We start from the raw sequence: 27,115 nt of genomic DNA on the forward strand, positions 1-27,115 counted from the left end.
TCAAACCCCTTTCTAGTCCAAAATCTACCTATTGTCAAACAAATTTCAACAGAACTTCATTGCAGAATGATTTGGGTTAATAAATGTCTAGTTTAACAATATATTTAAAGTACTAAATGTTGAATCGATGGAACATGCCGAAACAGAGATAGGCATTGTATTATCCACCTTAGATTATCAGCTTTTAAGATATAGCTAAATACGATGTTTTCAAGACCTTAGAGTTACTCATTGCTCTTCCCTTACAACTTGTAAAACCAATTCATATCAGACTCGGTACAAGACGGCATTACCAAGGTCTAGTTTGATTGAACACTCCGAGCAACGTATTAATTCTTTTAGCCCCTCCGTATCATTGTTAATAAAGCCAATCCCTCTGCATCTCGCTAAAGATAGTCTTACGCGCTCTAGCATCACCTAAAGCCTCCCTGGAGGAGAGATTGTCCAATGGCTGGTCGCCATCCCGGTCGCGCGCCCTTTCCATTGATTTGGAGACCAAGGAGTACGTGAAACAGTTGGAAGATGCGACAGACATCAATGAACAGGCAGATATCCTGCACTTTCTCTACAGTACCAAGTACGTAGCAGTGCCTATTACCATGTTACGCGCGCTAGCGTGGTCACCTTGACATCTTTGTGAAGTACCAAGTACGTAGCAGGGCCTAGTACAATGTGACGCGCGTTAACCTTGACATCTCTGTGAAGTAACCCAATTAAAATAAAATGATGTGAACGTATTGACATGAACTTCGATACCAAAAATCAGAGCACGACGGAATCCTCCTCGTTGGAATAAGCCAGTTTATAGTTTAAGGAATGACTGGGGGAAAATGGGTCGAGTCAAAATTTTGGTCCGATCGACCCATTCTTCCCCGGTCATTCTTAAACTGTGAACTGGCTTATTACTCACTTCCCGATACGGGAATGTCAATGTTGTATAGCATGGTGGTATTTCAAAGTTTTGTGGGGGAATGGGGTTTTGATGATGCTACAGCTGGGACAGCTGGGACAGCTTTCTTCCTCTCGTAAAAACACGAGGTCCTGAAAACTATCTTCATGTTTTTTTTTATTTTGATCAAACAAAGACCTTGCTCTCGAATTGAACATAATAAAGAAAAGGTAATGCTCTTGTCCTTAGTTAGAAAGTTTTGCTTCTGCCATGATCAGTGGAAGCATGGGGTAAAATTGAGTAAAAAATATTTTTTTTAGATGCAGGACTCCTTATCTGCTTACTGTCACTATACCTTGTACTATGCGGCTTGTACTTTCTAGGGGTGCTAAGTTCGACACTAACTTATATGATGTACCGGAAACCACGGTGGAGAAGTTATTGGAGGAGCTATATGAGAAGGTTGGTACTACGGTGGCCTCTGGTTAATTCATGTGGGTGCATGGGGATTTATTGAAGGGCGAAGCACTATTGGGAAGGAAGGAGTGGCACTAGTAAAATAGGTAAAACATGTCGAGAGATTTATGAAACTAAGCTTCCATAAATTTCCTTAGAAATTTTAGAACAGAATGGGAGACACTAACAACCCTTGAATTTGATACTTATTGTGCCCCAATGTGGTGTACTTTACTGTGTTGACAATTGTCAGCTGTTTAATGTTGGTTTTGTTGTGAACAGGCTTGTGAGGTGAAGCTTTGGTCGCTGGTCAGACACACAGCGGGGCTGCTTCATAAGCAGGTCGAGGATTTATCCGAGGTAACCAAGGAACTCTTATTGTGTCGTCATCATATTCATGATCATCATCCTCATTTCCATCATCGCCTTTATTATTATGATCACAGTATCACCACCACCATTATCGTCACAATCACTACCATCGTCATCATTATCGCAACTTTGGCATCATCACCATCACCTTTAACATTATCACGATCATCTGACAACCTGATGTTCCCACCTTTAACTTTCATGTGCAAGTAAACTCTAGTGTAACGGTCATTGTGATTTTAGGCCTGTACTGACATCCTGGTTCACCAGAAACAAATCACAGTAGGTATACCACAAGACGGCCACGAGGAGGTCATCACAAGGTATGGGGTCTCTCAGTCACGAATGGAATAACTGGTCGCAGTCCTATTCTCCCTCGCTTGAGCGCCGCCTAGCGTGATAAGGGAGACTGGCCGCCATCCCGGTCTCGTAACCTTTCCATTGATTTGGAGACCAAGAAGTACATGAACCGGTCTTGTAACCTTTCCATTGATTTGAAGACCAAGAAGTACATGAACCGGTCTCGTAACCTTTCCATTGAGTTGGAGACCAAGAAGAACATGAACCAGTCTCGTAACCTTTCCATTGATTTTGAGACCAAGAAGTACATGAACCGGTCTCGTAACCTTTCCATTGATTTGGAGACCAAGAAGTACATGAACCGGTCTCGTAACCTTTCCATTGATTTGGAGACCAAGAAGTACATGAACCGGTCTCGTAACCTTTCCATTGATTTGGAGACCAAGAAGTACATGAACCGGTCTCGTAACCTTTCCATTGATTTGGAGACCAAGAAGTACATGAACCGATAATTTTTTTTTTCGCCCTTGGTGCTAAATTCTAAAATAGTTTCAGTTTCCATGAAAATACTCATCAGAGTCGAACAAGCAGGCCTGTAGCCGGAAGAACTCCCCCTCTCGACTGAAATGTCCACCCTAAATGAAGGGAAATTGAGTACCCCGCTAATGGCCCGCTAAATGGGTAAACGAACCCCCACCACCACCACCACCACCACCCTTGCTTAAAATCCCTGACAAGGATAAACTGAAAATTAAACTATAATTATTTGAAACATTTCCTGCACTAAGGACGCTCCAAGCTCCAAATTTCTTTATTAACGGGGTCCTACTGTATTTATTTATTTTTTAATTTCTAACTTATAAACATGGGACATTTTGCTTTTACAATCCCAGACCTCTGCCCCCAACCGAGCTGAAAAATATCATCTACAGTGTGTTTGGTGAGGATATGAGCACAGGCGTCGTCACACAGGTAATTAATCATATTACTGCTTATTAGTAATAAAATTAATAGACAGATTTATGACCTTATCATCCTTATCAATAATAATAAGTAATACGAAATGTGGTCGAGTCGAAGGCATATGAATACTGTCGCCACGTGTAGGAGCTGTTTTGTGTACCTTGGCAGATTACTGACTTGAATATTTTTGTGTATTACTGCTTGCGTTCCTTGGTATTTTACTGACTCGAATATTTTTGTGTATTATTACGAGTAGCTGTTTGTGAACCTTGGTCTTTTCTTACTTGAATATTTTGGTGTATTGTTACGTGTATTAGGTGAGGGGAATAGTTTCGGTCGCTGTGTGTGGTTGGATGTGTTGTGGTTGAATGGTGTAATGAAAGGTATGGCATAGGGGGTAGGGGGGGATGGGTCAGGGGTGATGGGTCAGGGGGGGTGGGCCAGGGGGGATGGGTCTTGGTGGGGCGTGTTGGGCAACAGGAGTTGTCTGTTGCGTTGTGTTTGTTGGCTGGCTTTGGTGAAAGCGTGTGGATGACATGATTAGGGTAACTACGAGTAGGATTTGCTTGTGTACCTTGGTATTTTCTGACTTGAACATTTTTGTGTATTACTACGTACAGGAGCTGCTTGTGTACCTCGGTATCTTTGTGCGGACCGAGCCAAGCATGTTCAAGGAGATGCTGAGGCTACGAGTTGGTCTCATTATAGAGGTGATGGTGGCGGAGCTTGCACGTTCACTTACCTGCACAGGTAAGAAATTAAGTTCGCTTTAGACGTGTTTAGAATTGTGAACTTCATTTCTACAGTAGCCCGAGTGTCAGGCCCTTTTATCGTTCCATTTGAAGTATATAACTGGAAGCGTTTTTCCTCTCCGACTTTAAAAAATAAAATCGCCTGATACTTGGGCTATTTCTACAGTAGGAAACAGAAAAAGATGTGTTTTGATACTCCAACCGTCCACGTACTCGCTAGATCGTAAAACTTTGAATTTCGCGTCGTGGTTTCGTGGCGAACGGTGGAAATATATCCAACAAGGCGCATTTCCACGTGCGGTCTTTGGGAATCATTAGATTAATTCCATTATTTTCTACCGTTGCCGTACTCGTAGCACTACACGTATCTCAAGTCCCTATTAAATAGGGCAACGTTTTCATGAAATAAGATCCTGTTTAACGAAGCAATGTTAAGTTGTTGATATCAGACATTGTCCGTCTTTGTAACTTCTTTGTATCACCATAAAGATGAAAATATTTTTTTTATAATAAGACCAACCTACTTAGCTTAACAATTACATACCTGTCAACTCTCCCGCATTAGGCGGGAGTCTCAAGATTTTGGACCCCTTCTCCCGCTCTTCCGCGTTGAGCACAAAATCAAAATTTTTATCGCTTCCGAAAAATTGTTCTATAGAAAATCGTCATTTTGCCTATTTTATATTAAAATATTTGAAATAATAATTCCCTTGTGTAGCGCAATTTATCTAACACCCTCGTGAGATCTATAAGTGGATTTGTTCGTGAGAGCTTTTTATACGTCAAACGCCTGCAAGGTTAAACCCACCCCTCCCCCCAAAAATGAATATACCCCACCCCTCCCCCTAAAAAATTCTCAAGCCTTGAGATTTTCGGAGGTTGACAGGTATGCAATTAGCAAGAAAGTCCTCTTATTAAAAGTAATCGAACTTGGAAAAATGTAAGAGCTACAACAACTGTGTTGTCACTTGTCCCCAGGTGAGGATGCGGCTGAGTACTTCATGAACCTGAGTCCATTTGAAATGAAGACTCTGCTGTATCACATACTAAGTGGAAAGGAGTTTGGCATAACAGATGGTAAGTGTTATGTAAACCTGCCAAACTGGTTACACGGCAAACTAGTTAAGCCCCCGGCAAACTGTGCCAGCCCCTGCCAGCATTGGCGAATTTTCGCTTGACTGACTATAGGACAAAGGAAATGTCAAAATAAGAAATGGACTTTCTGACATTTTCTTTATCTTGTGGTCAGTCGAGCAAGAAATCGCCAGCAATGCTGGCCGGTGCTGGCGCAGTTTGCACACGGCTTAAAACTGACAACCAGTATAACGGCAAACAAGTAAACCTGACAAACAAGTATGAATGGAAAAGCAATATAACGACAAACACATATTTCTGGAAAACAGGTTAAAGGTCAGACAAGTAAACCTAATAAAATCAGAAATCGGGACCAATAACGACAAATAATTAAATCTTGGGCCGGTTCCTGAAAGGCCGATTAACTTAGCCCTAGATCAGCGCTTGGTTAAAATTCGCTAATCGAAGGTTAGCTAACCTTCGGGTAACTCGCCGTTCCTGAAAGCCAAGTATTTTCCCGATTTACTAACCCTGGATAACGCGAGTGAAAAACTGGTTTATGACGAGTAACATTCACACAGGATACCCAGTAGATCAATAGAGAATAACTCAAATTTACCTTTGTTGGTTTTATTTTTGCAGAGAAGCCCCAAAACACCTACATCGCCTGTAATTACCTCCATTTCATTGCTAAAAATGTCACTTGCAGGATTCGATTTGGTGCGTGAGACACTAGCGAGACAGATTCATTTCAATTATAAATTTCATGTAACTTTCTGTCTGTCCCAGCACAGTTTTCGAGTCAGCATCGCAACGAAGGTCGCATATAACAAAACGAAATGTTAGGACATTTGATCCCTATACATTGTTTTTGTGTAACGTCGTTTTTGTCGTCAACTTCATTTTAGGAAACTTTACTACAAAGTTTGGGAGGCCTGTGTTACGCCAACTAAACCGTAGATTAGGAGTTAACCCACCTCGCGAGCAGGTTTAGATTTTACCTCCAAACTAACCCAGAGTGAGCGCTAACCAGCGTTTCGGGAATAGAACTAATCCTGGGGTAAAAATTTAATCGTGGGTTAGGGCAAATTTAAGCCTGGGTTAGCGCAAATCGGCTTTTCAGGAACCGGCCCCAGTAGAACTGCAAACCGAGTAAATCTGGCCTACCAGTACAACGGCAAACAAGTAAACTTCCCAAACCTATAATACGACAAACAAGTTAACTTGAGTGAGTACAAGTTGAGCCTGACATACCGAATTGCAATCGTAAACAACATTATAGGTTTAGAAGTCACAATATCGCGTTTAACTGAGGATTATGTGTATTGATATAGGGTCTGTGCGGACACTTTCCGAGAAGCAGCTTTCCATCATCAACATCGACCTACCCAAGCGAGTGGGCATAAAAAAACTATCCAACGCTATCAAGGTACAAGCTAATAAAGATAGTTCTTTTTGTTGACCCTAAAAGCTAACTTAGGCATGCAGCAACGTGTTTGAATGCTCGATATCCGATTCTAATGGCAGAGATTCTGATTGATGAAAACGTTTCAGTGATGACTGTTGGCCGGTGCTAGCAAGAAACTAAAGCGGCCCTAGAACATACTTATTTTATAACAAACGAAAAATAAAACACAATGATATACATTGAACCTTTAGCACAACAGAAAACAAAAAGAGTTAGCAAAATCCGTTGTGGACTTAAAACAACAATCAAGCTTGGACGTCGTTAGGAAAGCGTTATACGCTAGAGAAGCGTTCACAAAAAAGTTCGAAACTTTTCATAAAGTGTAAAACGCTAATGGAGACCGAGCTGTAGACAGTAAACCGGAGGTATTTAGCTTTTGAGATATCTCGGACAGTCTATTGGTATATTCCTTACAATGGACTATTTGTCTACAGAAAATGAGTAAGGATGACGCCCAGACCAGGGTAGGTTCCTCTACTCACAACGAGCAATCCACCGGGCGTGTATACCTTCCTTCGCACTTGTAACCTTCCGCTAATCGCTTCTACATCCGCAAACTATGGGTCGCATGTCTGTGCGGAAGGCCACTGCGGTACTCCTCTGAGAAACACGCGCGTTCCTTTCTTTTAGTTTTCTTTGTAGTGTTGCTACCCACGCCCGTCCTATCGCTTTTGTTAAATCAAACACGTAATGCATCTAATAAGAAGGGTTATTAACTTTGTGGCATGAGACCCATGTAGGCCTCTATAAAGGCATCTGATGTACTCGATAAAGGATCTGTGAGATTGTAGCACTTCCGCGGTTCATAGGGTCCATCCACGTATGTTTTTATCATAATCTGCTTATACTCTGTACCATATCAAGTACGTAGTGTGCAAGGTCGAGAATAGGGCCTCGTAGTCGATGCAGTTTTCTGCACCCTGAAGAAGTGTCGAGTTTTCTTATCTTCTGGTTTATATATCCTGCCTAATCAGCGCTTATCTTGGCATTCATTTCAACACTTTCCGTATACCGTATATAGCAGTGTTCATTTCCTTATCCTTCGCACTCTTCTTTTATTCAAGAGCTTGTTGTCAGGTTTCTGGTTACGTGTACTCCTTTATCTACAAAACCCGAGCGGTCGCATTGGTAATAACTCTCTAATACCTGTCAAACTCTTATTACAAGTTTCTTATTACAAGTTATACTCGTTTATCCACAGAACCTGAGCGGTCGCAGTATGCATCGGCAACACGGTCAGCCCGACCTGCTACACTTGACCCAAACCGCAGAACCACAACACGAGGAAGAAGTCTCCCCAACCCGCGACGAACGTATTGGGACATGGATACGCAGGCGGTGTCTGGACGGTGCCCTCAACAGGGTGCCCGAGGACTTTTACGCCAGGGTCTGGAAAATACTGGAAAAGGTACTTTCAATTCTATAGATTGTATTCAATTGCATCGTGCGAACATAAAAGACATGGGCAGCAAAATGATTCCGATGAGTCGTTTCAAAACTGTAAATTTACGGAAAGCGCTATTCAATGTTGTAAATCATCGTTGTGCGAATTTTCAGAAAAATGGTGAAATGCTACTACCACTTCAGTTTCTGTGATTAAATTATTGATACTCATTTTTTCTTACAATGCTCAGACAGTTTGTAATTTAACTAGATGGACAATAAAGCTAACTAGATGGTGACTAAAATGCTTATGAACAACCGATTATTCCCTTGCAGTGTCTACAGACATACAAACTGCTGCTTCTGTTCTTATACAGTGTACCGACAGTTTTAGCTGGTATACGAGTGAATAAGTTGATCAACAGATGCTTACGGGTTTTTTTTCCAGTGTCACCAAGTGTCTATCTACAAACATATTCTACCAAGTGCCATGGTTAGGGAGGTAAGTTTAATACAATAAAATAAAATAGCATCCAAAGTTTATGTAGCTATTAAAAGACGGGCTTCTGTTTCTATTTTGTCCTGTAGGATGGATTGAATTTCACAGTGATTCAAGTGGTTTTAGTTCTTCACTGAAGTATACATCTCATTTCCATCGCTTCCTTTTTGCGCCAGTAAAACTTATTTTCTTCCAGACTCTTTAATAATTGAGTCTTTAATAATCACCCCGCTAATCCACTATCCACGGTATTTTCAACCTATAGATGACACCCGGAGAGTTGAAGTTCGCATTGTGCGTCGAGTCTGCTTTAAATCGTATTCCCGAGCCAGAGTATCGGCAACTTGTGGTAGAAGTTCTAATGGTGCTGGCTCTGGTCGTCATCAGCTACCCACAGCAGTCTTTATGGGATACTGTAGACGTGGATGAATTGGTCCTAGAGGGTCACCAGGCCTACCTCACTGAGCAGGTATGATACACCTAGGCCTACCTCACTGAGCAGGTATGATGCACCCAGGCTTACCTCACTGAGCAGGTATGATGCACCTAGGCCTACCTCACTGAACAGGTATGATACACCCAGGCTTACCTCACTGAGCAGGTATGATACACCCAGGCTTACCTCACTGAGCAGGTATGATGCACCTAGGCCCACCTCACTGAGCAGGTATGATACACCTAGGCCCACCTCACTGAGCAGGTATGATACACCTAGGCCTACCTCACTGAGCAGGTATGATACACCTAGGCCCACCTCACTGAGCAGGTATGATACACCTAGGCCTACCTCACTGAGCAGGTATGATACACCTAGGCCCACCTCACTGAGCAGGTATGATGCACCTAGGCCTACCTCACTGAGCAGGTATGATACACCCAGGCTTACCTCACTGAGCAGGTATGATACACCCAGGCTTACCTCACTGAGCAGGTATGATACACCTAGGCCCACCTCACTGAGCAGGTATGATACACCTAGGCCCACCTCACTGAGCAGGTATGATACACCCAGGACTACCTCACTGAGCAGGTATGATACACCTAGGCCTACCTCACTGAGCAGGTATGATACACCCAGGCTTACCTCACTGAGCAGGTATTATACACCTAGGCCTACCTCACTGAGCAGGTATGATACACCCAGGCCCACCTCCTTGAGCAGGTATGATACACCTAGGCCTACCTCACTGAGCAGGTATGATACACCTAGGCCCACCTCACTGAGCAGGTATGATACACCTAGGCCTACCTCACTGAGCAGGTATGATACACCCAGGCCCACCTCACTGAGCAGGTATGATACACCTAGGCCTACCTCACTGAGCAGGTATGATGCACCTAGGCCCACCTCACTGAGCAGGTATGATACATCCAGGCCTACCTCACTGAGCAGGTATGATACACCTAGGCCCACCTCACTAAGCAGGTATGATACATCCAGGCCTACCTCACTGAGCAGGTATGATGCACCTAGGCCTACCTCACTGAGCAGGTATGATGCACCCAGGCTTACCTCACTGAGCAGGTATGATACACCTAGGCCTACCTCACTGAGCAGGTATGATACATCCAGGCCTACCTCACTGAGCAGGTATGATGCACCTAGGCCCACCTCACTGAGCAGGTATGATACACCTAGGCCTACCTCACTGAGCAGGTATGATACACCTAGGCCTACCTCACTGAGCAGGTATGATGCACCTAGGCCTACCTCACTGAACAGGTATGATACACCCAGGCTTACCTCACTGAGCAGGTATGATACACCCAGGCCTACCTCACTGAGCAGGTATGATACACCTACGCCCACCTCACTGAGCAGGTATGATACACCCAGGCCTACCTCACTGAGCAGGTATGATACACCTACGCCCACCTCACTGAGCAGGTATGATGCACCTAGGCCTACCTCACTGAGCAGGTATGATACACCTAGGCCTACCTCACTGAGCAGGTATGATACACCTAGGCCTACCTCACTGAGCAGGTATGATACACCTAGGCCCACCTCACTGAGCAGGTATGATACACCTAGGCCTACCTCACTGAGCAGGTATGATACACCCAGGCCCACCTCACTAAGCAGGTATGATGCACCTAGGCCTACCTCACTGAGCAGGTATGATACACCTACGCCCACCTCACTGAGCAGGTATGATACACCCAGGCCTACCTCACTGAGCAGGTATGATACACCTACGCCCACCTCACTGAGCAGGTATGATGCACCTAGGCCTACCTCACTGAGCAGGTATGATATACCTAGGCCTACCTCACTGAGCAGGTATGATGCACCTAGGCCCACCTCACTGAGCAGGTATGATACACCCAGGCTTACCTCATTAAGCAATTATGGTGTGACTGGCGCTTTGTGTGTAGTTCTTGAATATAGCTATGAGCGACTTGGAAGTCACTGCTTGTATTTGACATTGGTTGATTTCTCGGACACTTAAAAAAGCGAAGCTTTCCTTTTAGGGCCATCTTAAAGTCAGTTGGCTACCTACTTGGCTGTTGCCTGTCGACACAAAGATAGCTAAGTCTTGAACACCATTGATTTTAGTTATATTAAAGCGTTAAACGAATACTTTCCCTTTTATACACAGATGGCAATCGGGGGTAACTCGGTGCTTTGCTGTGCACGCCCCATCAATGATCGGGTTGGTTGCGGTGGTGCAAATGGCATTTGCAGGTTCTTTTACGACACCGCGCCCAGCGGGCGATACGGAACCATGACCTACTTTTCCAAGGCCGTAGCCAAGAAGTTGAGCTTCATACCTCACCAGAACGATTGCATTATCAGCTAAAAATCATGCATGAAATGGATATCACTGTACCCCGGAGGGCAGCTAGGCTACAGGGGTGTAGCCAGGGGGTGGCCCAGGCCCCCCATTAGAAGCCAAAAATACAGTAAATTTATGAGACAATACCTAAAATACAGGAGAAAATGCCTTGAAAGGGCCTTTTGGGCCCCTTCCTGTTAAAAATCCTGGCTACGCCGCTGAGATAAATAACACGATACAATCTATTTATAAAGCTTTACATAACCTTCTTTATAGCCTAGGAGCAGAGTTCTTGATGATAAGCTCTAAGTCACTTGGGTTGTTATAATAAAGAGGTGGTGTACTTCCGAAACAGAGTGAGTCCCTGTTTCTTTATTCCATGCCCGAGGATCCATCGCTTTCTTTCTTCGAAATTTAGCGAGTGCCGCAAATGCGAGCATGTTTATCTGTACGTCACGACAGCGTTTTCCCTGGCGTTCCTACCGAGAATCCTGTGCTTTTCTTAGAAATCCCCAAAAGTTGTCCGAGAAAAAGACAGCAGAAATGCTCTCTTTTACAGAAGATGCCTTGCCGATTCGCGTTCCGGTGTTTCCGCGTTGTTCGTTTGTAAAAACGACCAAAACAACGCGAGTAGCCAAAACCGCGTATACAAGCACAAACCGAAAAACGCTACGGAAAAGCCTCTGATAGCAGGGTACGCAAATCCTAAAAGTTGCTCAAAAGTTGTCGAGCATCTTTGGGACAGCCCTACCACGGAAGCCAAAAACTCACCCGCTGACTACATGACAGTCTAAATAAGGGACAGCTTTGAACTAGCCGATGCCTCGATAATCTTGAAAGTAAAACCTCCTTGGTCGCCTAACTCTCTTATGTGTTTGAAATCTCCGCACTATCTTTTTGCCAATATTGGGTAGCCTGTGCCTTTTCCCACTAGCCTCTCCGGTCCCACTAGTGTTTACACTCCGTTGGATCCGCCACCAACCGATCGCATCTTCCAGACGAACCACGAAATCCAACACGAAAACCACACAGGTAGCTACAAAAATTGTGTTTTAATACAGCTTCTATATCTGAGTCTTCTACAGCTTAGAATAAAACTTTTTGAATTCATATTTTCCTGTTTGCGCACATTACAAACTCGGTGTAATCTGCAAAAAAAATCGAACCTGAAAATCTCTTCATTCATCAGCCCTGTCAAAGTGCCAACATGTATTGCTATCAACATCTTGCTTTAAATATGCTTTGAATGTCTCTTCGTACACCCAAGCAGAGATTGTTATTATTTACCCAGATTACTTAACATTTGAATTCTAAAATAGTGCTTAATTATCTCGTGTTTCACACGATAAACGTTCGTGTCCACACAGCGTGCAGATAACATCCACACGCATAGTTCACAAACTTTTGTATCAAAACAATGTGGTCGGTAAGGGAATTTGGCAGTAGTTATCTATAAGACCGATGTGTCTTTAATATCTTTGTTAGCATTGTCGAATGGCATTTTGAATATTTGGCAAAAATTACAGTTATCGTGATAATCCACCCAGTTAGGCGGGGAACAATTCCTTGCATTGTAAGCTTAATATCATGAAATCTCTTCAATTGTCTTTTGAAGCAACTAATTTTTTCGAGCACATCTTTTTAATTTAAGCTTAGACTGTCCTAGGTAAGAAGGTTTGCAAAGATAGCCTCTTTTTGAAATGTGTGGCCATTCAATAGCTATGATGATAAGTGCTTTTCTCATGAGCTGACAGAATGAAGCATTTAGACCAATATACCCTACTTAACACTCAAGATTTATGACAAGTAGTTAGCATGCTTATACACTAGCATTACAAAAGTAGTTTAAAATTTATTATTTATAGGTGTGTCCAGTTGAGTGTGACTTGATAAATCTTTTTTGCATAATGCACATCTATGATGGCCCAGAGTTCTGCTAGACAACCTGATATAGCCAGAGGTCATTATGACTAGAACTTTTTTGTGGTTGGTGAAAGAAATTTTATTCTTTAACAACATTATTATTTTCATATAGTTAACACTCAGGGAAGGATCCAGGATTTTTTATTTTTTTATTTATTTATTTTTTTTTTTTTTTGGGGGGGGGGGGAGCTGGATCCACTACTTATGTCTCACTAATACAGCAAAATTCTTAATAAAAAAAATGTTCTTAAGAAAAAAATTCAAAACAGGGATTGACAAGGTGCGGGTCACAGCTGTTTCTGATAGAAAGTTTACTGTTATCTTTATTGGTTTTAATTGAATTTTTTTCTCCTTTTTTCCTAGGCACTACTGGATGCACATCTGATTGTCAGTAGCTATGGCACGGGACAAGTATGAGGTTTCTGAGATTGATTGGGCAAATCAAGACCCTGCAACTGTGATTTACAAAGTTGGCATTTATGGATGGAGAAAGCGATGTATCTATTTTCTTATTCTGCTTATTATGGTCTTAGCAGTCATTAATCTCTCATTAACTATTTGGATCATGAGGGTCATGGATTTTAACTGGGTAAGTTTGTGTGAATGGCCTCTATGTGTGAATGGCATTACTAAGTCATTTTTCAAGTAAGTTAATTATTATCGTTTGTTTGTGTTTGAAGGAAGGAATGGGTAACCTGAGAATTACTGACATTGGAGTCAAACTTTATGGACATGCCGAGTTTGTGGAATCACTCTATGCAAAAGAGCTTAGAGCAAGAATGGTAATTAAAGGGCTTAAACATGATGTTCCAGAGCCTCCAAAATCTTTAATTTAACTTTTACCATATTTACTCATGTATAAGACGCACCCAGAATTTAGAGCTCAAAATAGTAAAAAGTCAATATTCAAATGTTTAAAACTTGAATTGTGCACTTCATCAATTCCAGAAAGAAATGCCACAAATAAGCAAATTTGCAGTTGAGATCCCAGTGTTTTTTTTGGTTACTCAAACGTGCAAATGATCAATTGACCAATATTTTGTTTTTCTTATTATGCAAATTATAAAAAGTGGCATTCTGTGTATAAAACGCACACTAATTTTGAAGGTCATTTTGGAGTGAAAAAAGTGTGGCTTATACGCAGGTTACTACGATATCTATTTTCCAATCCGTCAAAATTGCCAACAATTGGCACTTAGGGAGACGACCCTGCGCAGACCCTATGGTAATGCATTCTGTTTCATTTTATATGTTTTATTCCCAGGATGAGCCACTCTTGGTTCAGTCAACTCGAAACCTGACTGTCAATGCCAGGGACAGAGATGGTAACATCACAGCACAGTTATTCTTGGGTGATGACCAGATTGTGGCCAAAAACAAGAGGCTATGGATTGTCACAGACGAAAATAGACAGATTCTCTATGCTGATAAGGATAAGATTATCTTTAATGCGAGCAGGCTAGAGTTCTCAAGTAAGCATTCCTTTTTTTTACTGAACACTCTTAATTGCATGGAATTGTTCAGGCTAAGGAAAAGAGGTTGGTGGTTGAAAATGATATTATAACCACTAGACCTCTATACTAGTGGTGCAAAATGGATGGATAACAGAAAATGTACTCATCAATGTACGCATCAAAATTTACGGTGGATAGCCACATAATCCACCCCCAAGGATTTCACCCTTGAGAACTTGTCTAAACAGGAAAGATACAGACAGGAACCATTAACTGTAAGACCTCCTGGTTTTACATCTGGTTTGTATAAGCACCTTATTTTAAATAGTAATAACTATTTGCTGTTTTGGTAGGTCCTTATGGTGCAGAATTCACAGGGTCTGTGCAGACCAAGGCTGTGAGGTCCCCTCCAAAAGAGCACCTCACTCTAGAGTCCCTGACTAGACAGCTACACTTGAATGCTCCCGAGGGAATCCAAGTTAAGACGGTGGCTGGTGGGATCTCTTTACAAAGTTTGACAGATGTCAATATCAGATCCAAGAAAGGCAAAGTAAGGATGGGTTCAAAAATCAAAATCGATTGATAAAATCTGTTCATTATAGGTAAATGATTAGCAGAAATGCTAAGTGGTTTTGGCCAGTACTTATTCATTTTTGTTATCTGCGAATAGCCTGCGTCACATCAAAAAAATGGCATATATCCGGGATGCGGAGCAGGCTATCAGCGAACAGAATTTAATGAGCATTGAACACTACTATGTTTGAAGATTTACAACTATAACTTTTAAAGCTTTTTCTCTTTAAAAAAACAACAACAAGTTGGTCCGAATTTTGAGGGGAAAACGCATGGATATAAGAAGCAGCCGTTTTTTGCAAGCATTTCGGAAATGAAACGTTTTTGAAGCCTTCCCATTAGGTACGGAAGCCCGACTCGCGTTTAAATGGGTACAGGGAGTTTAATAATTCCCTTTTCTCTTTTAAAACTTGCACTGAGTAATTTTTGTCTATTATTTATTTGGTTACTTGTATTATTTGGTTACATGTATTATTTATTTGGTGTTTTTCTCCAGATTACTCTTGACGCTCAGTCAATAATGTTGAAGAACATTCCACTAAGTAAGCCAGCTTCTGGTGTTTCGTCCGATGCGTGCGAGGTGTGCGTAAGCCAAGATGGGAGTATCTTCTATGCTGCTGATGGGAGTGGTTGTAAAGGAACATGTAATCTTTAGTTAGGGCTCATATTCCAACTTCTTGACACGCTCTAGTGCTATACAAATTTAAAGATATAGGGGCTATTTCTGGAGTTTCCCATTGGCCACGGTTTGACCACCGCCCGTCATAGAAGAGACGCAAGGATTCCTACATAATTCTCTTTTCATCTTTTTCTTTGTCATACGCTTGACATATTCGGATCGTAGACTTTCATAAAAGAGCTCCATGTTTAAGTGTACTTTTATAGGAGCAATGTCTGGATTATTTAGCTAATTCGCCTAAGAGTGTTACAGTGTAGTTGTGACCTGAGAAAATATTTTTATCCATTATCTTTTATAGGTAAAACTTGTCGTATACCTAGTACATATGTCTTTGAATTTTTTAGGATATGTGTTCTTTTTATGTAATTTTCAGTTGAACAGCAAGTCTAGTTGATTACAATTAGAATAATTAGAACAAGTGGGAAAAGACTGAAGTGTTAACAGTGTGTTCCTTCGTGGCGTAACGCGTGAGCTGCGATGTCACGCTCTCAATAGTTGTAAGTGAAGTGTGTGCGTTTTTTTATATAACTGATTTTATTATATACTCCTTGTTAGACACGGAGTCAATTCTTCTCTCTCTAGCCTTGTGTATACGGAGACATCAAAGTTTGACAAAGTATTTTGAGCTGCGATGTCACGCTTTTAATAGTTGTAAGTGAAGTGTGTGCGGTTTTTTTTTTTATATAACTGATTTTATTATATACTCCTTGTTAGACACGGAGTCATTTCTTCTCTCTCTAGCCTTGTGTATACGGAGACATCAAAGTTTGACAAAGTATATGTGTAGCAACGGGAAATAATATAGCATTACCATTGTCAAGTACAAATTAAAAAGTTGGGACAAAGACTTTCAATTATCGTAACTTTAGTAGATTAAATACAGTCTATCCCATTACTGTTGTTCAAGAAAAAATCCCAAATAAATAAAGGTTTACCCGGAAGTCTTGCATATAAATTGTGAACTTTTCCCTTGAACAGTGGTAACAGGATTGTCTTGTGTCTTAACATAGCTATAGAACTATTTAAATGCACCATTTCTAACGACATTTATTTTGGATCGTTTTTATAATATTGGTTTCAGCTTTCAATGTAAGATGGTAATATACAACATCGTAGGTGTAAAGAGTAATAAAGGAAAATTATTTTCTATTACCGTGCTTTCATTTATCCAATTTATACACCCACCTAGGGTCTAACCAACCATGAAAAAAAAAAACTCCGAAGAAATTAAACGCGGCATTCTGTAAGTACCTCACCAGACAGCAGAACATTCCTGGTCTGCGGCCCAGAATAAATATGGTTGGCTCTTATTAAGTCGTGTCAGGCCTTTGACCTAACTATACTATTATACTCTACTAAAATCACATTGAGCATGGTCTCCAATCACATCTATTAAAATGACTCACTAGACTTTCTTCTGCTTACCAAGCTTGCGGTTATCGATCGTCTTTGAAGCGGTCCACCTTCAACCACGGGAGCTTAATAAAGGCCCTCTATTAGTTAACGGTTAACTGCTCAATGACAGTACCTAAATACAGCACTCTAGTGGAAAAAAAACTAATATTTTGGGATTATTTTTATATTGACCGCTGAAAGCGCCGCTTATAGAGGTCGGTCTGCATTCACAAGCGTATGGTGCGTCCCCGCAACTGTCGCAAAACTTGACCAAGGCTCGGGCTACAACTCATCTAAGCTCTCATGCTTCTAATCTATGCTGTCCACACAGCTCTCACTCCTTTGTACTATTACACTAGAGAGAATCCCCCTCCCCCACTACCAAAGAAATTAAACCAAGGAGATAAAACAAAAACGGGGCTTCTACTACTGGAAATCAACACTGAAACTAAAACTAATTACCCAAACCAGAATTCGCCCTTCTATCCATGGGGAATGTCCGAAGAAACTACCGTGGAGAGGCATAAATGTTTTCAGGAATCTTCTCTTCCTTCAAACTTACACGCGTATGGTGTTTCCCCGCAATTGGGGAAACACTGCTTGGCCTAGATTCAAGCTACAAGTCATCTAAGCTCTCTCTGCTGCTGTCCACCAAACTCTCACAATACTCCTCCATATTCACATACACTCTCCCATCCGATAGCATTTCCGTCAATATCTTGCTCAACTCGCCAAACCCTGGCCTGGCTGAAGGCTCGAGTTGCCAGCAGCTTTCCATCACGCTGTATACTTCCTCCGAGCAGTGGCTTGGGCACGGCATTTTGTATCCGTAAAGGAGCTTCTCCAATAACATGGCAATAGGGACGCCGGGATATGGGGATCGGCCCAGAGTCACTATCTCCCAAAGTAGCACGCCAAATGACCAGACGTCTGTCTGGGTGGTGTACACCTGTCAGGGTAAAACAGAAAATGTCATTCAAGGCTCCAGATTTCGCTAAGTTCATGTCGTACTTCATTTGCTTTTGTAAAGCTTAAAGAATCTACCTTCAATCCTCTCCTTCATGTATAGAAACATACTACAGCATAAATTGTACTGTGTAAGTAATAAATTTTTATCCCATGCATAACCTTCTCATACAGCCAACTAGCACTACAGTTGAATGGGTGACCTGTGTCCCGAGGTCAGTCGCACATGAGGCTAATAGAGACGTAATAAACACAATTTTACATAAACCTGGTCTCTGATGGCTTCTGGGGCCATCCACTTTATTGGCAGCCTTCCACCTCCTGTCTTCACGTACTTCCCCTCGCAGTAGATGTCCCGTGCGAGCCCGAAGTCCGCTACCTTAGCGGTCAGTGTATCAGTCATAAGGACATTGCGCGCCGCCAGGTCTCGATGCACGAACTTCTTCATGGCAATGTGACGCATACCACGTGACACGTCCAGTGCGATACGTAAGAGGTCACGTGATGTCAGTGTGGAGTTAACATTGACATACCTGAAAAGGAGTACAGGTATGCGTTTACAGTTAGGTCTATTAAACTCTATGTTTAATAGAAAGTGTGTTGTAAATATTTTATACTCTAACATACCGACCGAGTATAAAACATTTGATCTATATTCTAAATTAATAACACAAACCAGGGCGTGCGTCTCTTTATTGAATATGTTATACGTGGTAGATGATAGTGCGCATGGTAGATGATGGAATGCATGGTAGATATGGTATACAAAAGTACATGATGATACATGTTAGTTGTACTTACTTGCTGTCTGTTCGTCTACTTTGTCTCAGCTGATCCAGAAGATTCCCGCCAGACACGTACTCGGTAATAATGTACAGCGGTGTTTCTATGGTGCAAGTGCCAATCAAACTGACGACATTCGGGTGATAACCAATCTCCTTCATCATTTCCATTTCAAGCTTCAGGTCCTTCATGTCGTAGCGATCGTCCACGTCTTTGATGCACTTGATAGCAGCTTTAATCGTGTCTTCCCCTGGTTGCGGAAACCTTACATAAGCAACATTCATACAGTCCGTAACAGACCCTGGGGGTAGGTGTGGGGGACCTCTCGGTTTGAATATCTAGCGTGCTTTGGTCGAATTGATGCTGCATACCTATCTTGACTGTTCCAGCGAAAACAATCCCAAACTGCCCTTCGCCGATTCTGTCTCCCAGCGTCACGCAGTCACGTGGTATCTCCCAGACGTCCATGCGGTCAGACTCCATGGAAAAAGACACCAGTGATGGATCTTGGTACAAGTGACACACAAAATGAGCTTCATGATCGATCTAGACTAAGCGCATCCTGTGATAGGCAATTAAAAAACGAGCTACGGAGAGCCAAATCTAAAATCATCAAAGCATTTTTTTTACTGTAAGAGTCTAGATATTTGTGGGAGGCCTAGATCATGAGTTGCCCCCGTTTTTTGCGCATGACATGCGTCCTTGCCTTTGATATTTAGTGCCTCGCCGATGTTGATTGTGTGATTTTTAAAGTTCTTAAAACCTTTTACTTATATCAATCTAGCCAAAACAAAGCATAGAATTTTCTACAGACCTTTGAAAATTTTCCTGGCCGCGCGAAAGGAGATTGAATCGAGTGAATAATTCCAAGTTTTGGCGGGAAAATCTGAAACAACTTATCTTTCTTAAATCCGTTAAAATTCAGAGACGGCAATACCACAAAATATTGGCGAATTGTTTTCTATTGCAAAGCTACCCACAATGAAGCAAAGAATAATTTAAAGTCGAGAATTGTATGCGAAAAAAGAAAATATCGTTTTGTTGTAGGTTTAAAAAACAGCCCGCGCTCGTGAGAATGTCGCCATTCTTGATTGCGAATGCAGCGCGCGCGCACAATGCAAAAACAATTCAAAGACTAAAAATTATCTGCTAAATTTTGCAGATTTTTTCCCTGAAGTTAAATAATAATTTGACTACCAGGTTAAGATATAAAGATGACGGTTAAAGTTGCAACCACAAAACGTTCTTCAGCAATAACTAAGAAGACATGAAGACGGGAACCGGTTTAGCGCGCGCATTATGTTTTCTCGTGTAGTTTGGTTGACATCTCGATCTACGTCACAAATGACTGGACCCGGGCCTTTCAGTTCACGGCCTTTTTTCCGAAGGTTGACCAAAATACCCCAATATTACAGATTTGAAAGAATGCGTGTTTTATAGGGTCCATACAAACCACATACCATTTGGAAGATGAAAATATAACGAATTGACAAAGTCTATCAACTCTGAAAGGTTATATGGACTTTAAGTAGGGTATTTTCCGATGACAAATAAAAACTCGGCATGGTACCTACTATAGTATAGTTTTTGTGGAATTGCTAAAGTGATCGTTCATATTTTGAAGCAAAGGATATCTTAAAAAGGGGCGCGCAGGGCCCCTAGATCCGCCCTTGAGGTACCAACCGGTATTTTTGTGCCCTTCTTTGCTGGTCATCTCTGGAGTAATAGTGATGGTGGGACCAGTACTATGCCTCAGTTCTATAATGTCCTCCATCACACTCGGCTGCAGAAAGACGTTCTGCTCAGCTTGACTGGACTTCTTTCGCTTTTTCTTTCCACAGCACAGCACCAGCACTAATGCTGTCGCTATAGCAACGACCACCGCTACCACCGTACCTGCGATAATGCCTTTGTTGCTTGTGGGATCTTTGGTTGTTTCTCTGCCGCCAGTATATTGTTTTTCTGTGGTGTGTTGTTTGACGATGCTTTCAGTGGAGATGTTGTGAGCGGTTGAGACCATTATCTGCATAAAGGTTTTAGAGCCCTTGTAAGCCACACCATTGTCATTGATTTCATTCAACATTTGAAAACAAATAATGTAAAGAAATTTCCTAATAACAATCAAAACAATTTTTTTTTAAATTTTATCTACCAAACACAATTGAAATTATCGCAATAGCTGCTCCCCCAAATCAGCAGATGGGAATGGATACCTATGTTGATAAAATGGCGGTTGATATTCTTTAAAGTTCATTCTTTAATCATCAAATTTGTTATCTTCATCAGGAATTATAATTATCACCATAATCATCACCATTACCATCTCCGTCATCATCATTATCATATTATAATAATAATCGCAAACATTTTCGTCATCATAACATTTCATCATCATTATCAAACAATAACAATAACAATAACAACAACAACAACAACAACAACAGCAACAATAACAACACGACAACTACAACAATAATAATAATAATAATAATAATAATAAAAATAACCAAGATTGTCGTCATCATAACATTAATACCATCATCATTATCATATTATAATAATAATCGCCAAGATTATCGTCATCATAACATTAATACTATAATCATTATCATATTTAAATAATAATCAATGTCACCATCATTTATCATATTATAAAATAACCACTAATATTATCGTCATCATCACCACCATTATCATGAATATTCCACCCACCTTGATCCAGTAGCTTGTGTCTGGACGTAGATTACCCAGGATTCCCCGCTCTGCTTCAGCGGTGTAGGTCGCTCCCACCATAAAAGCCTTGAAGTCCTGCCCAAGCTCAAGGTACATAATACGACAAGACGTCGCTTTTTTGCCATGCTTAACGCTGATGGACCACAAGACGTACACTGCTGTGGAGTTCACTGCTAGAATCCCTATGTCGATATCTTCTTGAAGTATCTGCGGGTAGCAGCGACCGCTGACCTTCTTATACTGGTCCTCGCACGTACAAAGATAGCTGCCTATAAAAATTAAGAAATTATTAGGAATGAGACGTTGTATAAACGACCCAAGCCCCACCCATCCCCTGTCAATCAAGCCGCCATTTCACGCTTTCTGGATAAAGTCCAGTCATGTTATAATCAACAGACCACAAACTAAGCGCATCATCAATTTTAAACTTCGCACAGAAGCGTCAATGTTTATGCGATTGCTCTAGATTTTTTACCAAAGACGACCCAATGCATGGAGAGTGCAAACATTTAAAAATTGAATCTGTATCTATATCACGCAACAAATAGTAAACAACATTTTGCACTTATTTGAGACTGACGCAAAATTGAGCGTCAGCTCTTCGACGACACAACCAGAATCAGTTCAGTATGTGGTGATACAGCCTCTGTGTAAGTTAGAAAAATCTTTGGAAGAGAAAAAAAGTAAGATATATATTTAGAATTTCGACCCGAAAAAATGACGGCGAAGTTCAGTCCGTTCGAAAAGCGTTTATGTTAGCCTTTATCTAGTTTTTTACAAATACAACCGCCAATTGTGTACGATAACTCATGTCAAATTTGGTTAGGCTATGTTCAATAGAAAGAAAGTTGTAACATTTTGAATAACACTACCATTTTAAAACATCTTTCCGCAAAACTGATAAAAACACATTTTCCGCAATATTTCAACAATCGACCGTGGAATTTTATATATATATATATATTTGCATCAGTTATATATGTGTAAGATAGAGTTTTAGCTAAATTATTGAGTAGAATAGAGTAGGATGTTTGTAAAGCATTGAGATTTTTATAATGCTATATTAAATTAATTATTATTATTATTATTATTATTATATTTGTCAAAGATATATTTGTCAAATGATCGACTAGACTACATAGAAGCGCTTTTTTTCGTGCTGGCAGGGGTTGTCAATTTCACGACAACCCCCGCGGTATGAAAAAGAGAGCGTGTTGGAATTGCACACATCAGTCAGTTGGGCGCAAAGACGAGGGTCAAGCCTGAACTGTTTACAATACAACCCCATAAGAGCTCGTGCGAATCAACGTGCGCTTTCTTTTAGTTACAAAAAAACTTTGTGCTTTCATTTTAAACGGCCGGTATTCTTTTATTACAAGTGTCCAGTACAATATTTTATATAGGCATGTGTTGTAACAGAATACCTGTACCGGCCTTGTTAAAATGAAGTACAGAGTTTTTTGCAGCTTAAAGAAAGCGCACGCTGATACGCACGAGATCATATGGTGTTGTAAACAACAGCTCACGTCAGCCCTCGTCTTTGATCCCCCCCTGTCTGATGTGTTTGATCACGCCCTCTGTTTATTATTTGTTGATTAACGCGCGAGCGACCTTAATGAATCTGATGAAAAATACTTTTCAGACGCAAAAATTGTTTGCGTAAAAAAAGTATTGGTTTGAGAGGTTCCATTTCTTCAAAATTTGACAATTAACAAAGATTGTACATTTTTGTTTATTGTGTCTACGGAAGTTGTCATGGGTAAACAAAGAGTCAAACGCTAATGAAAGCATGATAAGATATACAAGAATCTTTGATTTATTCAGAGACCTCATACACATATCTGATAGGGTCCGGAATCCATCCCTGCGTAATTTTCATTTCCTCCTGCTAATAACGAACAGGTCGCCAACGGTGACATCTGCCGACTACAAAAGCGCGAATAATGGATGGATAAGAAGAAATGATGACAAAAGAAGTTCCGTTTTGTCTAATTGTGCGTTTCTTTCTCAGGTAAAGTCTTTCGTAAAATACGTATATTTCCTATTTTCGTTTTATTTCGCTCCTTTTTTGGAAGTTATGTTATTGGTACTTTTCTCTCTGTTTTATTTCTCTTACCCCTTATTGCCCTAAAATTTCTTTCCATGTATTCATTATTCCTCTACTTGTTTTTTTTTTCTTGCGTATATTTCGTTCCTCTCCCTTTATTTCCCTTTATCTCTTTATCGTCTTATCTCAAGTCACCATCAAATCCTCCCTATTCCTCATTAAATCAACGGATGCTTAACCTCTCCTCTCTTTCTAATCCCCTTCGATTTCTCCTTTTATTTCTCACAAAAGTTAACTATCAATCAAACAAAAAAATGAATAAAAATGCGATGTTTACCTTCCAAGTCGGAGCACAACGCATGCGTCCCACATATACCGCTGTCCCTCAAGCACTCGTTTTCATTGATGCAGATCTTTCCGGGGAGGGCAGGTATTTTGTCTATGTAGCCCTTGTTGCATCGACAAGTATGACTTCCAGGGGTATTAATACACGTAGCGTGAAGCTTATCACAATGATGTGCTATATCGCACTCGTCGATATCTTCACATGTCACTCCATCTCCATGGTAACCACTCTTACAAACGCACTCTAAACGTCTATTGATATTTCTCAATTCTCCATTTACGCTGCACGTCTTGTTGGTTATTGTAAAGGTACACTTGGAAACGAGGGGTTTTGGTAGCGTGACATTTGGACAGTGACATTGATCACCGAGAGTGACGCATGATGATGTTGCGTTACTAGTGCGTGTGCATATCGCGTTACACGAACCTTCCCACTTTTTGTTGCACGTACACGTGAGCTCACGATCGCATTTTGCAGCACGCGTGCAACTGAGGCAATCACATTTGAGATCCGAAGACGATAGCTCTAGGAGATCTCTCCCAGTTAGTTTATCTGGGGTCATACAATACATGTGTCCATTGAAATTCACGAGGTATTGATTGTTTCGTAGCCACGCGTGGAATCCGTTTAATTGACAGTCACACTGAAATGGGTTTCCACGTAAGAACAGCGCGCGTAATCCTTTTAATTGGCTGAACGCATCTTCGTGTATAAGTCGTATTGTATTGTTATGAAGTAACAGTTTTTGCAATTTAGAATTATTAGCGAACGCAGTAGAGGAAACATAACTAATTAGATTAGCGCTAAGATCAAGCTCTTTGAGAAACTTGACTTTGCGTAAAGCATGCAGGGGAACTGTCGTAAGCGAGTTGTTGTTGATATGTAAAACCTCGAGCAATGGTAAACACGCTAAACTCTCCTCGTCAAAATGCCTAATTTCATTAAAGCTAACATCTAAAAATTCCAACGACATCAAGCTACCAAATGTACCTTGAGTGATTTTCTTCATCCCAGTTGCGCTTACGTGCAATTTCCTCAAGTTATCCAACCCATTAAAAGCACCCTCTTCAATTCTACTGCCCATATTTCTATTATCATGGAGAAAAAGTTCTCTAAGTGATTTTAGTGGTTTGAAAACGCCCCTAGGCAGGGCCTTGAGATCATTGAAACGCAAGTCCAACTTTTCAAGAGAGACAAGCCCTTTAAACATACTAGCGGATACTGTCCTGATTTTGTTCTCACCAAGATTCAGCTGTTTCAAATAGCGCAGGTTCTCAAAGGTGCCATCTTGAATATCGCTGATGTCGTTATTAGAGAGATCCAGCCATTTCAGATATTGGTAATCTTGAAAGGAAGTGTTCTTCAGTAGTTTTAGTGGACTTCTAGATACTGTTAGATCACCAAGGTTTTTTGACAATCCCTTTGGAATATCCGTGGTAGCTCCGAAACATATGGCTTTTGTCAGCACAATTGTTGTATTTCCAATATCGAGTCTTCCAGGAACGCGACCATTGCAAAGACGTTTGCATTCGACGGGGCAGCTAACTGCTCCAGCGACCCTCCAAAATAATAAATCACTGAAAAGAGCAAACAATATATTTTGGGTCCAACCCATCTTTAGTTGTTTTGCCTCAGCTTTCCTTGTGGCTTAATCATCGCACAAGGGTGTGTAGGTTTGAAGGATCTTGCTTTAGTACATTCCTCTTGTCGCTCCGTACATTTGGTGCCATCTGTAGAGGGTAGAGTTATTTGCCGCCTAAGTACACTTCCAACTCCAACGGAACTCAATTTCACAGCAAAAATACACTTCCATTGCAGCTTTCGTGTCTCGGGGTCTTAATTGATTATGGTAATCTTGCGAATAGAAAAAAAAGTGACAAGAATTTCTTATCAATGAAAACGCGAAAACTTGACGGCTCAACGCAGACACTATCGCCTTTAGTGCTTCTTTAAACAAATCTCCTTTAAAGAAATCCTTTGTTTTGAGAATTAAACTTGCAAAACCGCTCAACATGAGGCGGTCCTTTTTTCTCCCTCGCCTTTAAAAGATTTCAAAACAAACAGCTGTGCTCATAAGCTTGTTGACTTCAGTGAAAATGTTTACCTTAGCCCGGGTTCTGAGAAATTATTTTGTCTTTTTCTTTGTATTAAACTATCATTAATGTCACTTCGATATTTACTCTTGCCGTGATTGAAGGTGTTAAGTGCATGTTCTTTTTGGTTCAGTGAAACTGAAATTTCTAAGAAAGTCAAGGATCTCCATGACGTCTGAAGACTGACGAGTTTCTAATGAACTTACGATGATTATTATGTTTTCCCGTATTTTATCAAGGTATAATAAAAAAATTATCATTTGCCCTAGGATTAAAAGCAGTCGGTCAACACAAGAAGAAAACATGTTCGAAACTTGTACCATGTATATTTTCTTGAAAACATGTAACTTGATATCTCAGAGCAAAAAAAAGCAGCAAATGTTATCCTAGTTTTGTATGCGTCAGAATATGTACGTTGCGGTAAAAGAAAATCGCCTGTAACAAATATTTCAAAAACAATTACGACAGCTTTAGGCTGGAAAGGAATACCAAGATTTAAAAGGGTATATCAAGTTTGCTTTCGACATACCAGAAACTAGCTTTGTATAGTCAATAAGCCGTGGTAATATTCCTACATGACATTTGCTAGTGGCTAACCTACCAAGTTAAAGTTGCTTTGGCTCTATTGATTCATACTCTTTTATAATGTATTATAAATTCTAAATTTAACGCTTCCTCTTTTGCCAAAACGTCAAATTACGCATATCAAAACAAATGCGGACGACAAAACAGATGGCTAGCTACCGCGTTACTTTAATTTGAAAAGAGAGGAAGGAGAGATTATCAGAAAGTAACATAATCTTTTTATTCCGTGATTCCTCAAAAGACTCCGACCTGATAACAACTTGCTGATATCACTTTCAGAGCACTATTTTCGTTGAATTCGAAGTGATTTCAGCAATTCTTCCTGTTTTTAGCAAATGTTTTAACCTAATATGAGCTCTAATTTATTATTTTTCTAATTTAATATGAGATATTTGCAAAAAACATATGTAGTATTTTGACAACGCCTTTGGCAAGATGGTTACATAGGAAAATCGAAGTTAACTTAGCACGCCCGTATACAACCAAGAGACCAGAACTATGAAACTTTACTATGGGGAGAAAATTATTTTCATTGCAACTCCGATATGTGTCTAAAAATATAGGCGAAGTATCATTAATTTAAAATTCAATACATTTCTTGA

The 27,115-nt window shown here is 40.7% G+C and overlaps 3 protein-coding genes across 9 annotated transcripts in view; 2 read left to right on the top strand and 1 right to left on the bottom strand.

Annotated features, from left to right (window-relative positions):
• LOC5506838 (phosphorylase b kinase regulatory subunit alpha, liver isoform) overlaps nucleotides 1-11,288 on the top strand; it is a 34,503-nt gene extending 23,215 nt beyond the window's left edge. For 4 of the 7 annotated variants that reach the window (XM_032375281.2, XM_032375284.2, XM_032375283.2 and 1 more), the window contains 13 exons: nucleotides 412-577; nucleotides 1,273-1,351; nucleotides 1,628-1,705; nucleotides 1,961-2,040; nucleotides 2,911-2,989; nucleotides 3,601-3,730; nucleotides 4,711-4,809; nucleotides 6,141-6,235; nucleotides 6,709-6,738; nucleotides 7,476-7,682; nucleotides 8,106-8,159; nucleotides 8,422-8,625; nucleotides 10,760-11,288. In XM_032375281.2, the coding sequence (XP_032231172.1) occupies nucleotides 412-577; nucleotides 1,273-1,351; nucleotides 1,628-1,705; nucleotides 1,961-2,040; nucleotides 2,911-2,989; nucleotides 3,601-3,730; nucleotides 4,711-4,809; nucleotides 6,141-6,235; nucleotides 6,709-6,738; nucleotides 7,476-7,682; nucleotides 8,106-8,159; nucleotides 8,422-8,625; nucleotides 10,760-10,960 (1,502 nt within the window). In that variant the 3' untranslated portion in view covers nucleotides 10,961-11,288. The other 3 variants (XM_048733439.1, XM_032375282.2, XM_048733440.1) reach the window with 3 other exon arrangements.
• Nucleotides 11,289-11,854: 566 nt separating this feature from the next.
• Nucleotides 11,855-16,714, top strand: LOC5506837 (zeta-sarcoglycan). Its single transcript, XM_001627471.3, has 6 exons — nucleotides 11,855-11,968; nucleotides 13,223-13,448; nucleotides 13,540-13,641; nucleotides 14,124-14,331; nucleotides 14,667-14,863; nucleotides 15,383-16,714. The coding sequence occupies exons 2-6, from the start codon at nucleotides 13,257-13,259 to the stop codon at nucleotides 15,539-15,541; spliced, it is 858 nt and encodes a 285-aa protein (XP_001627521.1). The 5' UTR covers nucleotides 11,855-11,968; nucleotides 13,223-13,256; the 3' UTR covers nucleotides 15,542-16,714.
• On the bottom strand, nucleotides 16,595-25,848 carry LOC5506836. The gene is made up of 7 exons (XM_001627458.3): nucleotides 23,827-25,848; nucleotides 21,422-21,711; nucleotides 20,393-20,732; nucleotides 19,081-19,215; nucleotides 18,728-18,959; nucleotides 18,195-18,459; nucleotides 16,595-17,909 (listed from the first exon to the last, which is right to left on the bottom strand). Exons 1-7 carry the CDS (start codon nucleotides 25,448-25,450, stop codon nucleotides 17,577-17,579), a joined length of 3,219 nt encoding a protein of 1,072 aa, XP_001627508.2. The 5' UTR covers nucleotides 25,451-25,848; the 3' UTR covers nucleotides 16,595-17,576.
• Between the last annotated feature and the right edge of the window lie 1,267 nt (nucleotides 25,849-27,115).

Source organism: Nematostella vectensis, chromosome 10 (assembly GCF_932526225.1).
Source record: "Nematostella vectensis chromosome 10, jaNemVect1.1, whole genome shotgun sequence".
Taxonomy (NCBI): Eukaryota; Metazoa; Cnidaria; class Anthozoa; order Actiniaria; family Edwardsiidae; genus Nematostella; species Nematostella vectensis.

Coding starts and splice junctions, on each gene's coding strand:
- LOC5506836 (XM_001627458.3), bottom strand. CDS start 25,450: ATGGGTTGGACCCAAAATATATTGTTTGCTCTTTTCAGTGATTTATTA. Junction 21,712..23,826: donor GTTGTGCTCCGACTTGGAAG/GTAAACATCGCA, acceptor TAATTTTTATAG/GCAGCTATCTTTGTACGTGC. Junction 20,733..21,421: donor ACACAAGCTACTGGATCAAG/GTGGGTGGAATA, acceptor ACCTTTATGCAG/ATAATGGTCTCAACCGCTCA.
- LOC5506837 (XM_001627471.3), top strand. CDS start 13,257: ATGGCACGGGACAAGTATGAGGTTTCTGAGATTGATTGGGCAAATCAA. Junction 13,449..13,539: donor GGGTCATGGATTTTAACTGG/GTAAGTTTGTGT, acceptor TTGTGTTTGAAG/GAAGGAATGGGTAACCTGAG. Junction 13,642..14,123: donor AAGAGCTTAGAGCAAGAATG/GTAATTAAAGGG, acceptor TTTTATTCCCAG/GATGAGCCACTCTTGGTTCA.